General features: G+C 35.3%; 1 protein-coding gene across 1 annotated transcript in view; it reads right to left on the bottom strand.

The window, feature by feature from the left end:
• The window catches only part of LOC134529542 (uncharacterized), a 46,913-nt gene extending 32,918 nt beyond the window's left edge, over positions 1 to 13,995 (bottom strand). The window contains exons 1-4 of the mRNA XM_063363744.1: positions 13,594 to 13,995; positions 7,538 to 7,656; positions 4,730 to 4,852; positions 2,071 to 2,234 (exon numbers count right to left, since the gene is read on the bottom strand). Of these exons, the coding sequence (XP_063219814.1) occupies positions 2,071 to 2,234; positions 4,730 to 4,852; positions 7,538 to 7,652 (402 nt within the window). The 5' untranslated portion in view covers positions 7,653 to 7,656; positions 13,594 to 13,995. The remainder of the gene's footprint in view (positions 1 to 2,070; positions 2,235 to 4,729; positions 4,853 to 7,537; positions 7,657 to 13,593) is intronic.

Here is a 13,995-nt window from a genome sequence, read left to right as displayed (position 1 = left end):
GAGACAGGGCTAGCCAAACAACAGGAGTACCAAACAAGTCACATGTAAATGCCTCAATGCTGAACCTGTGACATTTCCCCCGAGACCGGTTGATCATCGCCTGCGTTTTTGAGGTTATACTTCTGTAAGTGCATTAGGGTGAAATTTTAGTATGCACCAGAAATGCGATGCCCACTAAACAACAGAAATTTAAAAGGTTGAAAGTCCAGTGCACATGCATGCAGAAACTGCTGTAGCCACAAGTCAAAGTCATCAAGATGGTGGACCCACGTGTGGCAACATGCACCCATATATAGTAACTTTCACAAACATTGGGGGATATACTAAGCGTATTGGTATGCTAAAGGAAACTTTATAGTAGTGAAACAATTATGGAATACATTTTGCAAACTTGATTAGTCATAATCACAACTCTAAAAATACCTACCTATAATGTATTTTCCAGTAAAATTGTGTTCAAACAAACATGGCGTCAAAATTATTTAAAATTTTGTTGGTTCTCCACAGCTTTACGAATGTGGCTCTATCTTTTAAGTTTTCTTCAAACTAAAGGTTGCAGTCCCAAAGATATGTTAAAATAAAGTTAACCTAGAACATTTTAAAACAAATATTATAACACTTAGTATATTTTTTTTTGTATTTGTTTTAGGCTTAAATGCTGAAATCAGTCTGTAAATACTTCCTATGAACAAATCTTAACCTTATTGAGCTGATTCAACATTTAAGATTTAACAGTAAAAATTATATCACGAAATTCTTTTATTTTTAATGGCATTGAATATTTGCAGGCTAAAAATTTGATGTATCTCTTCAGTAAGATGAACACTGCACTATTTCAATGTTGATTAAGGGTTGTAATGATGATTCTAATGTATTTTTTAAGTTGTGTCTATTTCTTTTTATGACTTTAAATTATAAGGGATTGTTGTACTATTATATATTTTATTTTTATTATGTATGTGCTGTGTAAATTATTATGCAATGTTTTTGAAAGCAATATGTATACGGATAAATCACGTGGGTCCGCAATCTTTTCTAGATTTCTGAGTCTTCCACAGATGGCAGCACCATAGTTATTTCCATTCCACCTGTTTCATTCACAACATTACTCCTACCAAATTCTGTACACAGACAGCTAAGATGTTTACACATCAGAAATAACATTTGGGCTTGGGAGGGACTATCACCCCTTCACCCTCTGGACACAGCAGTGTAGTGATCAGTGTGGTGTGTGTGGGATCAAATGTTGATGTCTTTTTGCAATGCCACTGACTACATGAAACTGCACTGAAAAAAAAAAACTGCTAGGGAAAACAATGAATTTGAAAATTTTAACAAACATAGTTTTGAGAAAAAAATTTTAAAAGATAGAAGCATATTTATTCCATTTATTTATTGTAGGATAGTTACTGTAGTAAAATATGTATTTTATGTGTTTTTTTTTTGTGAAAAATTACTGAATGTGATAATATTGGGAATGATAGAATTGTTTGAATTTATCATCAGTTATCAAAGTAAATATACATTTTTTATGCTACTGCTGGATAGAATAAATAATAAATTTTGTCTATAAACATGAAAGTAGGGTAGTGCCTTATGTAGCAACATAGATTTTTCATTGTGTGTTTTTGAAAAATAGATTTTGCTTTATAGTTTTTAACAATAAAGTTATTAAAACTAAATACATGTAAAAGTCTTAATAAAAATGTAAGTGTTAAAACATCTGAGTTAAACTTTTTGAAACTTACAGAATTTGCTTCAGTGAGTGCTGTAGTTCTGTATAAACCAAGCAGAAAATGTAACATTATGGCCCATTGCTTGCTAAGATTTAGCGTTGTAGAAGAAGGGCATTGTCAAAACTTCCCATGTACCTGTTTAAGTATTGTCAATGAAAATGAGCCACTAAATATGACCAAAATCTTTTAAAACAATTGATAGGAACACTTATAAATTTAACTAATCCAATGTTAGCTTCAGTAAGTAATTTGCAAGCAATTCCAAGAAACAAATTATCTAGGGTTAGGGCACTTTACACTCTAATTTATTTACAGTAATTTTTTTTAAACTTACCTCGACTGTGGTCTCAGCTGGGTGTTTCAGAACAAATGCAAATGGAACTTTTCCAGGTGTTTCAGTGAGAGGAAAGAATAGTAGTGAATGGTGGAAAATGGCATTGAAGATTAGCGACATTACCACCACTGGTTTGTACTGTCCAAATTTATCCACAAGGTAACCTTAAACAAAAAAATTATTTGTTTATAATAACAAAAAAATCATTAAAAATATTTTACATAACATTTATTATATACAGATAAATAACATGGAACTGTTGAAATTCTATATAAAATATTATCTGAAAGGATATTTTCCCACTGTTTTGAAATAACAGATCCTCAATTAAATATTCTAAGAAGCATTTTTTAATATTGCATTTAATGATAGTATAAAAAACATTTCCAGGTGTTAACATATAGAACTGCATTAATTTCATATAACATGAAACAGCAAGTGGATATAGAAAGTTTATGTATTTTTTGGAAAATCTACAGAAAAAAAAACAATAGGAACACTGGGACACAAATGTGACATTAGGAATTTTCTTTAGCATTTTTGTAAGACATATCGGAATATTTCATCCTTAAAATTCACCCACAAAGTTCGGAATAAAATAGAAGACCTTTGAGTGAGTTTTCGCTCTCTTCGGTCACTGGACCAAGCAGTTACAAGTAATTTTCATAATTCAAAACTATATTCAACTGAAAATTTAAAAAAAAAAAAAAAAAAAAAAATATTTCATTGAAACTTCTCGAAAGTATTTTAGGTACTAATTTGACTTGAAAGGAAGACAGCTATGTGCAAAAATGAACAGGGAACTGTGACCCTCAGAATAATGGAGGACTGTAAACTCTAGGGAACCAACTTGGTGTCCTCAAATGATCTGCAGTTTGTCGTTGTGCCACCGCGGTGGCAAGGCAAAGGGCACTCTCACTTCTGGCAGCAGCCGTCCTTGCTGGTGGAACACACCCCTCGACAGACTGTCGGGCCCCAGACCAGTTATGTAAGCGTGGTAGTGACTGAGCCTCGAACTCAGGGAGGGTTCAGGATTGAGAGAAAACCCTCCCCCCAGCCTGTTAAATTGGGAGTCCTCAATTTTGGGGGAAAAAAAAGTGTAATAACATTTTACAAGGCTATTATATAGAGTTTCTGACATCTTAAACAATCATACTCAAAATCTAATTTCATCTGATTTTTAAGAACACTAAAGTTTAAAAAAAATTTTACAGAGTGCAATAAAACAAAATAAAAAGTAGAATACATTTTTTATGGAAAAATAATTGAAAAGACTTAAAAGGTCAAGTGCGGACTGCAGTAGATAATTTTTTTTGTAATCTCACAATTTTTTTCAAATTATAGGTGGTTATAAGTTATATCGTCACTGCAACCCGCCAAATAATATTGCAACATAACATTTTTTACGTGGAACTGGTCTGTTGAATGTATTTTTACTGAAGCAGTTCTTTCACCTGTTTGGTGCCGCCGTGAGTTTCAGTTCTAAGCGAAGTGGCAGCCACGGCCTTTCCCCAAGGTAGCCCCGGTTCGATTCCCGGCAAGGCCAAGCTAGGATGTTTCACAAGTCAGAAACGTGGCTTTCTGGTTTTCTCTGGGTACTCCTGTTCCCCCATCAATGAAGTCTGTCACTGATCCATTATCATTGGTTCACTCATCATTGTCTCTACTGACCACAAGGTCAAGATGTTTAACTCCAATTCATTCATTCTAAGAACAACATCTTCAGGTGGCAGACTTAATTGGGCCACGGCTGAGGATAGATCTACATCCCGTGAGGGTAATATTTCTTTAACCTTGAAGCATCCCTTAGTGCTTTGCTGTGCAGAGCATAATTTGGCTGTTAGACCACATTACCTTTGCAAGGTTGGTACAATTTCTATAAGGTACGTAACAGTTCACAAACAGTGCCACCTTGTTAGGGAACAGCAGGCTACGTAACTCAAGCATACTAGGAGTACATAGATATTCCCGCACCACCAGTACAAACTACAAAGGTCACCAAGCCTGGTAGGCAAAATTAATTTCATAAACAATTTTTTTTCTGTTGACCTAATTCAGTGTCTTAGGGATTCCTCAAATAAAATCATAATTTCATTAAAACAATATTTTCTAAATTAAGGTGGCTGGTGTAATTTATGGTAATTGTTTGGGTGAGATGTGGCACTTGTAACATATATGTTGGAAAGCTTGGGTTTTGGAGGTGAATTATGGCAATCGTATTTCAAAAGTTCTACATGTGGTGTAATTAATGTAGAATAATGTGGTTCATTACCACATAGTGATTTACAGAAAATAATAATTGTCATATGAAAGTTAGCATAATACAAAAATAAAATTTATCAATAAATCTTCAGAAAATTTTTTTTTCCATGTGTGTTTTAATCATAGCTCAATCCTCACCTTATGGTGAATATCTTACTGGGGACAGCTAAAGGAACAGCTTTAAAACACACATGAGCGAGGAGGGACCCCAAAAATTATACCAGAAATAATGACCTATAGGCACCCAATCCTGGCTATGCATTATTACGTTCCATTGACTATCTATAGATTATTATTTTCTAGAAGTAATTTTACACTTTGTGCTTTTCTGTGATTTCTAAACTATATTCTGTAAGGCTACTTAGAATTAATTGTTTCAATATAAACTAAGTATTACCTGTGATAGGTGGGCTTATGAAAGTCGTAAATGGTAAAACCATATAAACTATAGAAATTTCTTCTATAGTGAGTCCAATGCTTTGCATGTGAATAGTCAGGTAAGGAATAAGTGATGCTGTGGCTGCAACAAAAAACCAAGCTGTTAGATGCATCAATGTGATTTCATAGTTGTCTTCGAATATATCACTAACTGCATTTAGGTAGGTACTTAATGTTATATCCTAAAATAATATAAATAGTTTTAGCGAAAGCAAAATTATAAAGATGGGAATTTCACAAATAAATATTTAAAAACACAATGTATTTTCAATGTACAGTCTAACCTCTCTGAAACGACCCCTCACGGTTCCCAGGAAAAGGGTCGTAATAGAGGGGGGGGTCGTAATAGATGTTTTCCAAAATTTTCAGTTCATTTCAAACCCCCCCCCCCCTTTTTTTTTTCAAAAACCGCTACTCGCTAACCAGCCGTAAAATGGCAGGATGCTGTCACTCACAATGCTAGACGGCTTTGCTTTAAACCCACTTCAACCTTCATAAGTCCGTCGCCCTACAGGCCACCTCTAAAGAAAATATGTGTTAGTTTACATGTACGTTTTCTGCTTTCCGTAGTTAAATACACTAGAACCCCAATGTCACGAACCCCGGATTTAACGAAGCAGTGATTTTACGAATACATTCTCGGGAACCGTCAAAAAATTGGACATTTTGACCCAAATGTGAAAATCAGGAAAAAAAATTTAAAAAAAAAAACGAAATGAAAGATCATTAAATTCTGTTAATTTTAACACACAGCGTATTTTTGTGTCGGCTTTAATACTTCCAATAATGTTCATGTAAGAATAACAGAAAAATAATGGGACATTTCCTTTAAAAATATGGCAGCTGTAGGTTCTGCAACGCGAGTGGGCGCAATGCGTGGTCCCTTCGTTATTGCTCGCGCGAGAGGTGAGACTTGGAATGTTAGAAGAAAGATAAATGCGAGGGAGACAGACGGCAGCCAGTGTGTTTCCTGCGTGGGCAGTAAGTGGCGTAGCCTTTTTTTTTTTTATGCTGGGTGAAGCGACCTTTTTCTATCAACCCACGGGAAAAGATAATTGCTTGAGCTGTCAAAACAAACATCGCTGCGGCAGTTAAAACAAGTCGAGGCGGGCATGCATCCAGTTGGTCGCTGTGTATTGTCAACCGATAGTAATCAAAATCAAGAGAAATCCAGCAGGTAGCTTTCTTTACCTTGACTGCGTACCACACTAGACACTCGCAAAAAGCTAAACGTAAACACGCTGCCACAAAAACCTTTATCTGCACCCTGCCGGCAAAGAACGTGGAATGGGTGTTGTTAAGCGCTGACAGCGGTCGACAGGAAGTGGTATCTATTTTTAGATATGCGCTGCCTACGGCAGTACAGTACTCGGCAAGAGAAACGCAGTAACACACTACTCACCACAAGAAACTTATTTTCTGTCCGATTTTCTTCGGATTTTCGGCAATTTTTCACGGTTCCTCGAAATCGGGTTGTAATAGAGAGGTGGTCGCAATAAATTGGGTCGCAACAAAAAGGTTTTACTGTATATGGGATTGAAAATCAGTGAGCGTACCCAGAAGTTAATTTTGGGCTGGGGGGATAGAACTACTTTTCCCGCTGTTTGCTTTCAAATTCTTTTTTATTTTATTTTTGTTGTGGAAATGAAAGGTTTTAACTGATTTTTTTGGATTTCAGGGGGGAGGATGGAAGTATATATACAACCTATCCTAACACCCCTCCCCGCCATATATGCCCCTGTTGAAAAATAAAGAAATACCTATATTCTCTTCCCAGAAAATATTCATTACTAATTATATATATCCATTAATTTTAAATAATTGTTAGTAAAAATATTAGATGAAGATGATCTATGGCAAATAATAAGTTTCCACTCTATTCAGCAAAGCACCTCTAAGATAATATTTGTCATGACAAGGTACGTGCAGTGGCGGATTTACACATTTTCCGCCAGTAGGCTATTCAAATTTTGCCGCCCTTGCTAAACTCTACAATTCGATACTTTAGGTCACAATCATATTAATTACAATTTTTTTGGTAAATTAAATTGTGACTTTATGATTTCTACACTATCATCCTAATTACACCACTTTTTTCCCGTAATTAGTATGATTGTGAACTAGGGGATCAATGCGTCAGTTCCTAGATTATTTTTACAACCCAACGATTTAATTAAGATCGCACAAGAAATAGTTTTTAGATATACTTCTGAACTAATAAAAATTTAGTAATGGCGTAGCGAATAAACAACCACCTATTACAGTACATGTCTCATTTATAAACATAATAACTGTAAACAAGGCATGGAGCACAACTTCAAAAAAATCTAAATAAACTGCTTACCTTGAGCAAGGGTGTATGCAGCGAAATATATATCCCCCATTCCCCCACGAAATCCCAAAAAACCTATCATTTCCAGCAACCAAAGTAAAGAATTTTAAAGCAAACAGCAGGCAAAGAGGTTCTATCCCACCCCCACCCCCAACACCCCTCAAAATGAAATCCTGTGTATGTCCTTCCGAAGTGTGTTTAAAAAAAAAAGACCTTTAAAGTTAATTTACAGGTACTTGTTATTAGTATTGAACTAAAAATCTATTACTGCTTAGTATTATAAAATAACATTTGGAAAAAATGACCACCCTTATATTATTTATGAAGGGGAATGTATTGTTAGACATGTTTTCACATGTGTGATATATCTGTTAAAAGAAACATTTTTAAATAAGCATATTTTCTTGAATAAATGCCATATATCTTGTAACTCACCTCCGTACATAACAAATAATGATATTTTCAACATCAACAGATTCGGGTTGATGTGCCATCTCTTCAAGAATTTGAGTCTTGAATTTTCATAATCTTTCTCACGACCAGCTTTCATGGTTCTGCAGCGTCAAGGAAACAACACATTTACAGTTCTACTATTCTTTTTTTGATTAATAAATTGTATACCTCATTCATTAATACACAGAAATATTTAAAGCATTTTTGTGTATTAGAACCAAGAACACATCAACATTGATGTCAACTGGGCAGAAGCCTGGTCAGCCTCCGCCACCTTCCCCCCCCCCCCCCCGGCCCCACACTTCCCGTACTGGCAGCCGCTCCGTCACGAGTACGTAGTTGTGTGTGTGTGTTTGAATAGCGCGCCACGAACTACCTCAAGAGGGCGCTGTAGCGGCAGTGCGACGTTCCCCTAAATATGTAATAATTATATTGTTTAGCTTTTTATTTTTTCCCCATTCATTTGTGTCAGTGTTTTTGTTTTGTTTATAATATAAGTTTTAGTAAGTAAGTTAAAGATGTTGCCAAGCGAACTCGAGCGAACCCGAACATGAACGAAGTTGAAATGTATATATATTTTAATTAATTAATAACTCTAGCTTAAACAGTAATAGAGCCGTAGGAGGGCGTGTGTTAATTTTAGGAGTGTTTTTGTATTTCTTCAAATAAAATTACAATGCACTTAATCGGAAAGAAGGCGTAACGGTAATCTGGCAAGGCGGGAAGGTGTCATGTTGTTCCGAGGGAGCCCTTCGCTCGGCCAGTTCTATGCCGCCAACGACCGAGGTTAGACGCTGCCTTCCGCACCCGGGGACTTCACTCTTGTTCACTGACTATTAATTCCGTTTTCTGCTTAATTCTTTCAAATCTCTTTCACGTATCCCCGGGGCCTGCCTCAGTCGGGGGACTGTTTAACATAGTCATTTTTCAACTCTTAACGAGTCTTTTCAAGTCTTAGTAATCGCTTGTGCAGGCCACGTGCGTGGGCCTTATTCCCTGCGTTCCGATTAGGTGCCTGGGGTCTTGGAGACGCACCTCGTGAGACTGTGTATGGGAGTACGCGCATGTATTAAACGTAATAATTCTAATTGTCTCCTTGTATTATTTTGCACCGACCACGTGGCGACCTGTACCCCGTGAGCAGGCGTGTGGGATGCCTGGAGAGCCCACTATTACGTGTTATACCATAAGCAAGCCCGGCGCTGAGAGCGGGTCAGGTCTGAGTGTACTACGGGAGGTAACCGAGGGTCCATTGATTTTTTTTTTTTCGTAGCTATTATATTGAACTACAGTGTGGTATAGTTCCAATGAGCCCCATGACAATACCTTTAAAGGGGGAAAACTCAAATATTTGACAAACATCTTCAATTTTTTTGGATTAAAAAAAATGTTTTATATGGAATAATCAATTTTCATAAAAAGTAATTCTGGCAATACGTAGACTTATTACAGTAGTTTTACATAAAAAATTGGTTTTAATTCTATGATGCATGAAATTATTAACATTTAAATTTAAATTTTGCAAAATTTAACAAAAGTGCCATTTTTGATTGACAATTACTCAAAAACCCCATTTCTTAAAAATCTAAAAATTTGTCGGTTTATAGTCATAACCTTTATTAATAGCATGCACTTTGTTGGATTGCGTTTTTTACTTGTAACCATTTATAGAATTTTTTGAAAATGTAGTTTTACTACATTTTCTATGGTCTGCACGCTCAATTTACAAATATGTTTAGTTGGTCTCTAAATATGAGATGTAGGTAATTCGTAAATCTGATAAACCTCGTGAATTAATTACAAAAGTAGAGTCCGTCTAAACATTACGACGTTAACATAATATTTACATATAATACATTTATACACACATATAATACATATGCTGCACTTTTAACTCGCATGAAAACCTAAAGTTCTAAGTAAAATTGAATCCAACATACCTATATCTAATTAATTAAATGTAGAATGCTTACCCGTCCTCAGCTATATGTAACGTATATTTACAAACTTCCTAATTTATTTTTTGGCTCATTGAAGACAGTAGATCTGCTGGATCTTCATCAAATTAGCTTTGTCGAAAGTGTGGAGTCTTGCTAATTGTCCAAGTGGAGTAGGATTGCTTATTGCTAACAAAACGGACATTCAACCTTCTTCTTTCAAGATTCCTGTGGCCACTGAAATCCTTTAGCTGGACCATGGGGATGCATGAAAGACCAGTGATCTGTCCCATCCACCAATTCTGAACGTAAACACAATCAACGAACCAACCTACTTGGAAATCATTTATTAAATAGTGTATTTTAATCTGGTTGGATTGTACAACTATTTATATTTTATTTTTAATTGTGCTTCTCATGAATGTCTCATTTTTAATCAGCCAGTAATGTTTTTATTATATTCAAACAATTGGTTTCACAGTAGCCCATTCTGTTTCCTTACATGACCTATATGTCTGAATTGTTTTACCTTCAAGAGCTAATAGAGTTATCTTTGGTACAAGATTACCTACTTCAGCAACAAATGAAGCAGAATCTCTAATGGTACTAACACATACTGCCCAAAGATTGAACTTAGTTGCAAAGTGTGTACACAAACCACCTATTGCATCACATGCACTTTTGCCATGCCCTGTAACAGAAAAAAATCAATTTTTTTTTTACAACAGTTTAAGTATTTTTTACATAGTTCATACAGTTGAAACCTATTTTGGAAATGTCCAGCCGCCCCATCTGTAATGTACACTATTGAACTTAAAAGTTCTAACTGGCAAAATTTTGAAATTTCCATTTTTATAATCTCTAAAGCACAGAGAACATGAGCAGAGTTGTGAGCTGTATCTTCAGATAGGTACTACAACAAAACTTTTTATTTCCGCACCAAAGTATGCAACAACGGTAAATAGTGAAAGCTAATCAGTTTGCCAGTGGTAAGTTTGGATTTCATCAAGCAATACAACTGACCAGCTCTCAGCAAAATCAAAGTGTAAAATAAGAGCATTATTTTGTTGGACAGAACTTCTTGCTTCAGCTATTCCTTCCCTTTGTATTTTCCTAGTGTAAACTGAGGAATAGCTTTCTTAACCACACAAACACTTCAGTTCAATTTTGTTATTTGTTATATTTCGAAGAGCTACACAGATTAGTTGCAAGTTACTGCAGTAAATACAAGAACACACAGACTGTTCTGGATGAATTTTCACCCACCTTGGCCGTAAGGCATAAAACTTTGAAAGACCCATTTTTATAGAAGGGTTATCTTTTTTAGTGCTTTGTATGCCTCTTTGATCGGCCTTGTCATGAATCTTTTAACCTTTGTTAATAATTCCGTGCATCATATAATTAAAAACAACTTTTTCTGTAAAACTACTTAAATAGGTCTACATATTGCCAGAATTACTTTTTATGAAAATTGATTATTCCATGTAAAAATTTTCCAAAAAAATTTAAAAATCTTTGTAAAATTTTTGAGTTGTATCCCCTTAAAGAAATTTTCATGGGGCTTATTGGAAGTTTACCACTCTGTAGTTCAATGAAATAGCTACAAAATAAAATAAAAAATTTATGGAATCCATTAAATAGTTTTGAAATGCTGCTAATTTGAAAAACTTGCTTTTTTCCACCTTTTTTTGATTTTGAACCATATTCAAAAGGCTTTAACATGAGTAAAAAAATGTTTTCGGGCCAAATCTTTTTAGCACACTTCTTGTCTCCACTGGTTGTAACTGCTGTAAATCTGTGATGGTGACCTGACATTTTCTTGCTAACTGCCTGAATTGAAGTGGAATGGATCTGGAGACATGGCCTACATGACAGAAATCCTTTACTGAGAACTGTCAAAGTATCAACCTTACAAACATAATGATAGGTGAATCAATGATAGGGGGAGAAAATTGGGGAAGGCACACTAGCACTTACAGAAATATCTGCATTGTTTTTTAATTGCATACGTCTTATCGACACATTTAATAAGATATTAAAGTCCCTGTCTTGTGTCGGAAGATTATGAAGCTGATGAACTAACTAAACTCTAATACAGTAAGTCCTCTATTTACGTCGTACCGATTTACGTCGTTTCGGATTAACGTCGCTAATGTTTGAGTACTCATGTTTCAATTTAAGTTGTCGCAGATTCACAATAACGTCGTTTACAATGACCGTAAATCTTTATTTTAACCAAAAATCTGTATATAATTCGTTTATAATTCTTTGTTTCCTTCGGTAGTTAATTTATGCTATGTAGCGTAAGCTACACGTTCACCGCCTTATCTTATCATACATCATGAGGGACGCTTCCTGCTCTCCGCTGCTCTCCGCGCGGTGATGCAATACTACCAGCCCGCCCGCTCGGCCACCCACGTATCTCGCACGTAGAAGTGTTATCTACTTCCCGCAACGACACAGCATTTTCTCCTACCCCTTTTCGTCCAACTCCTTGGCACTTCAGTAGAGGTGTAAAAGTAACTAAAAAAAGTGTACCCGTATGTATTCGTTACTATAACAATATTAGTACTCGTTACTTTCGTATCGTTACTCGTTACTTCTGATACCGCATAACATGCTATGTTATGTAACAGCAACGAATCGAGTCGTATTTCGTACGCGTACAGTATGACGTCGCGTAAATAATAATAAATCTAATATAAACAATTAAAAGTATTTGATAATTAACAGCTTTTGTTAACCAAGAAACAATAAAATCTCATTAGAGCAGCTTTATTATAATATCTCTTTTAAGATAAGAACAAAAAACGTGAAAATACGCGATAATAAAAAACAAAAACATACATATTTATAATTTGTAAAAAATACTTTCTTACGTTGTTTCTGTTCCAATCTCAAACTTTGTCTACACACACAACACCTTTAATAAACAGTAAAAAACTTGGACGACGAATTTCCAAATTATACTTTTCTTAATAAACAAACATCGTTCTTTGTAACGAATAAGCGCGCGCATGCGTAAAACATACGAAAAATGCGAGTAACGAAATGCATTCGTGTGTAACGTTTCGTTACTCGTTACTAGATGCCGCACCCGTTACTCAGTAACGAATACATACGGTTTGCTACAGCTCTACACTTCAGTCGCTATGATATCATTGAGTTGGCCGGAGTTTTAAACGTGCCGTTGTTAACTTTATCGTGATTAAATGCGTTTGTAGTAGGCCTACAGTATCAGCTCACTGCAATTTATGATTTTTTCTTCATAAGATGTCTTCCAAACGACTATATATCTGTTTTTATATTTCAATCAATAAAGGTAATAAAGCAGCTGGTTAAATAACCATTCTATAAAGCTGAGAAGTACTAGTTGGACTTGTTTCCCACGCTGTCGGTTGTAATTTGCTGATAAAATTGCCCGTTGTCACGTCTGTATGCCAGCGCTTCCGGCCGACCTTGGGCCGTGGTCGGCCGGTGGCATGAAACATGGCTCATTTTGCGTCGTTTCTATTTACGTTGCGGTTTTCAGGAACGTAACCCCGACGTAAACCGAGGACTTACTGTACACTCATGAACAAGGTGGGAATGAAACCATCGGATATGCCCAAGTTCAGCCTGGATGCTATGAACGGAGTCACTTATTTATCATCTTATAGTATCCAATATATGTAAAAGCATGTTGATAAAATTGAATTTTCTTTCCTTCCTTTAGTATAAGAGTTCATAAAAAATCCAAAAGTGATCTGAGGCTGCAGTGAGGACCAAACAAATTAATTTTTTGCAACTTATTTTTCACGTATAAAGTTTCTAAAATGTTCCAGACAAAAAAATTATAAACTATACTATAATTTTAAATTACAGAGTAGGTATATGTATGTCGGAAAGAGCATTTTACCTTTTTTCTGTGCACAAAATTTGTGTGAAATGCCAAATAAATGTGACAAGATTAATAAAAGATAAGTATTCTGACCTACACACTATCGCCTCCTATAGTTCTCAATGCTGAAAGCATGAATAAATACGATTATAAATAACAATGTTCATTTGAAGTTACCAAATTCTTGTGATAATTAAATAAAGACAGACCCTTATGCTTACCGAAAATTATCAACTCTTCTAAGAACACTATTTCAACTGATTTTAATGCATACTTGTTGCACCTACTAAAGTGGTGCCTTCGCTCGCAGCAAATTTTGTGTATTTCTTATCGCTCTATCCCCATCTACACACATCTTAACAACACCAAGGACACGCCATCGTAACTTATTCTACGTTTACTTCCACACTGTTTACTTTCACAATGTTTAGTAACAGCATAAGGATATAAATTTTTGTTGTCCTGCTATGCAAGAATATTCGTAGATATACTAGCAAAAAAGTACACATACGACATTTATGGTGATATGATATAATGTTCACAGCTTCTCTCTTTGTTTAGAATGACAGAGATATATAGCCTGGAATAAATAATTTTCCTTTTTCTCAGCATGCATTCTGTTT

The sequence above is a fragment of the Bacillus rossius genome, chromosome 2, assembly GCF_032445375.1.
Source record: "Bacillus rossius redtenbacheri isolate Brsri chromosome 2, Brsri_v3, whole genome shotgun sequence".
Classification (NCBI taxonomy): domain Eukaryota; kingdom Metazoa; phylum Arthropoda; class Insecta; order Phasmatodea; family Bacillidae; genus Bacillus; species Bacillus rossius.
The sequence above is the reverse complement of the archived record's forward strand: the minus strand, read 5'-3'. Positions and strand labels throughout refer to the sequence as shown.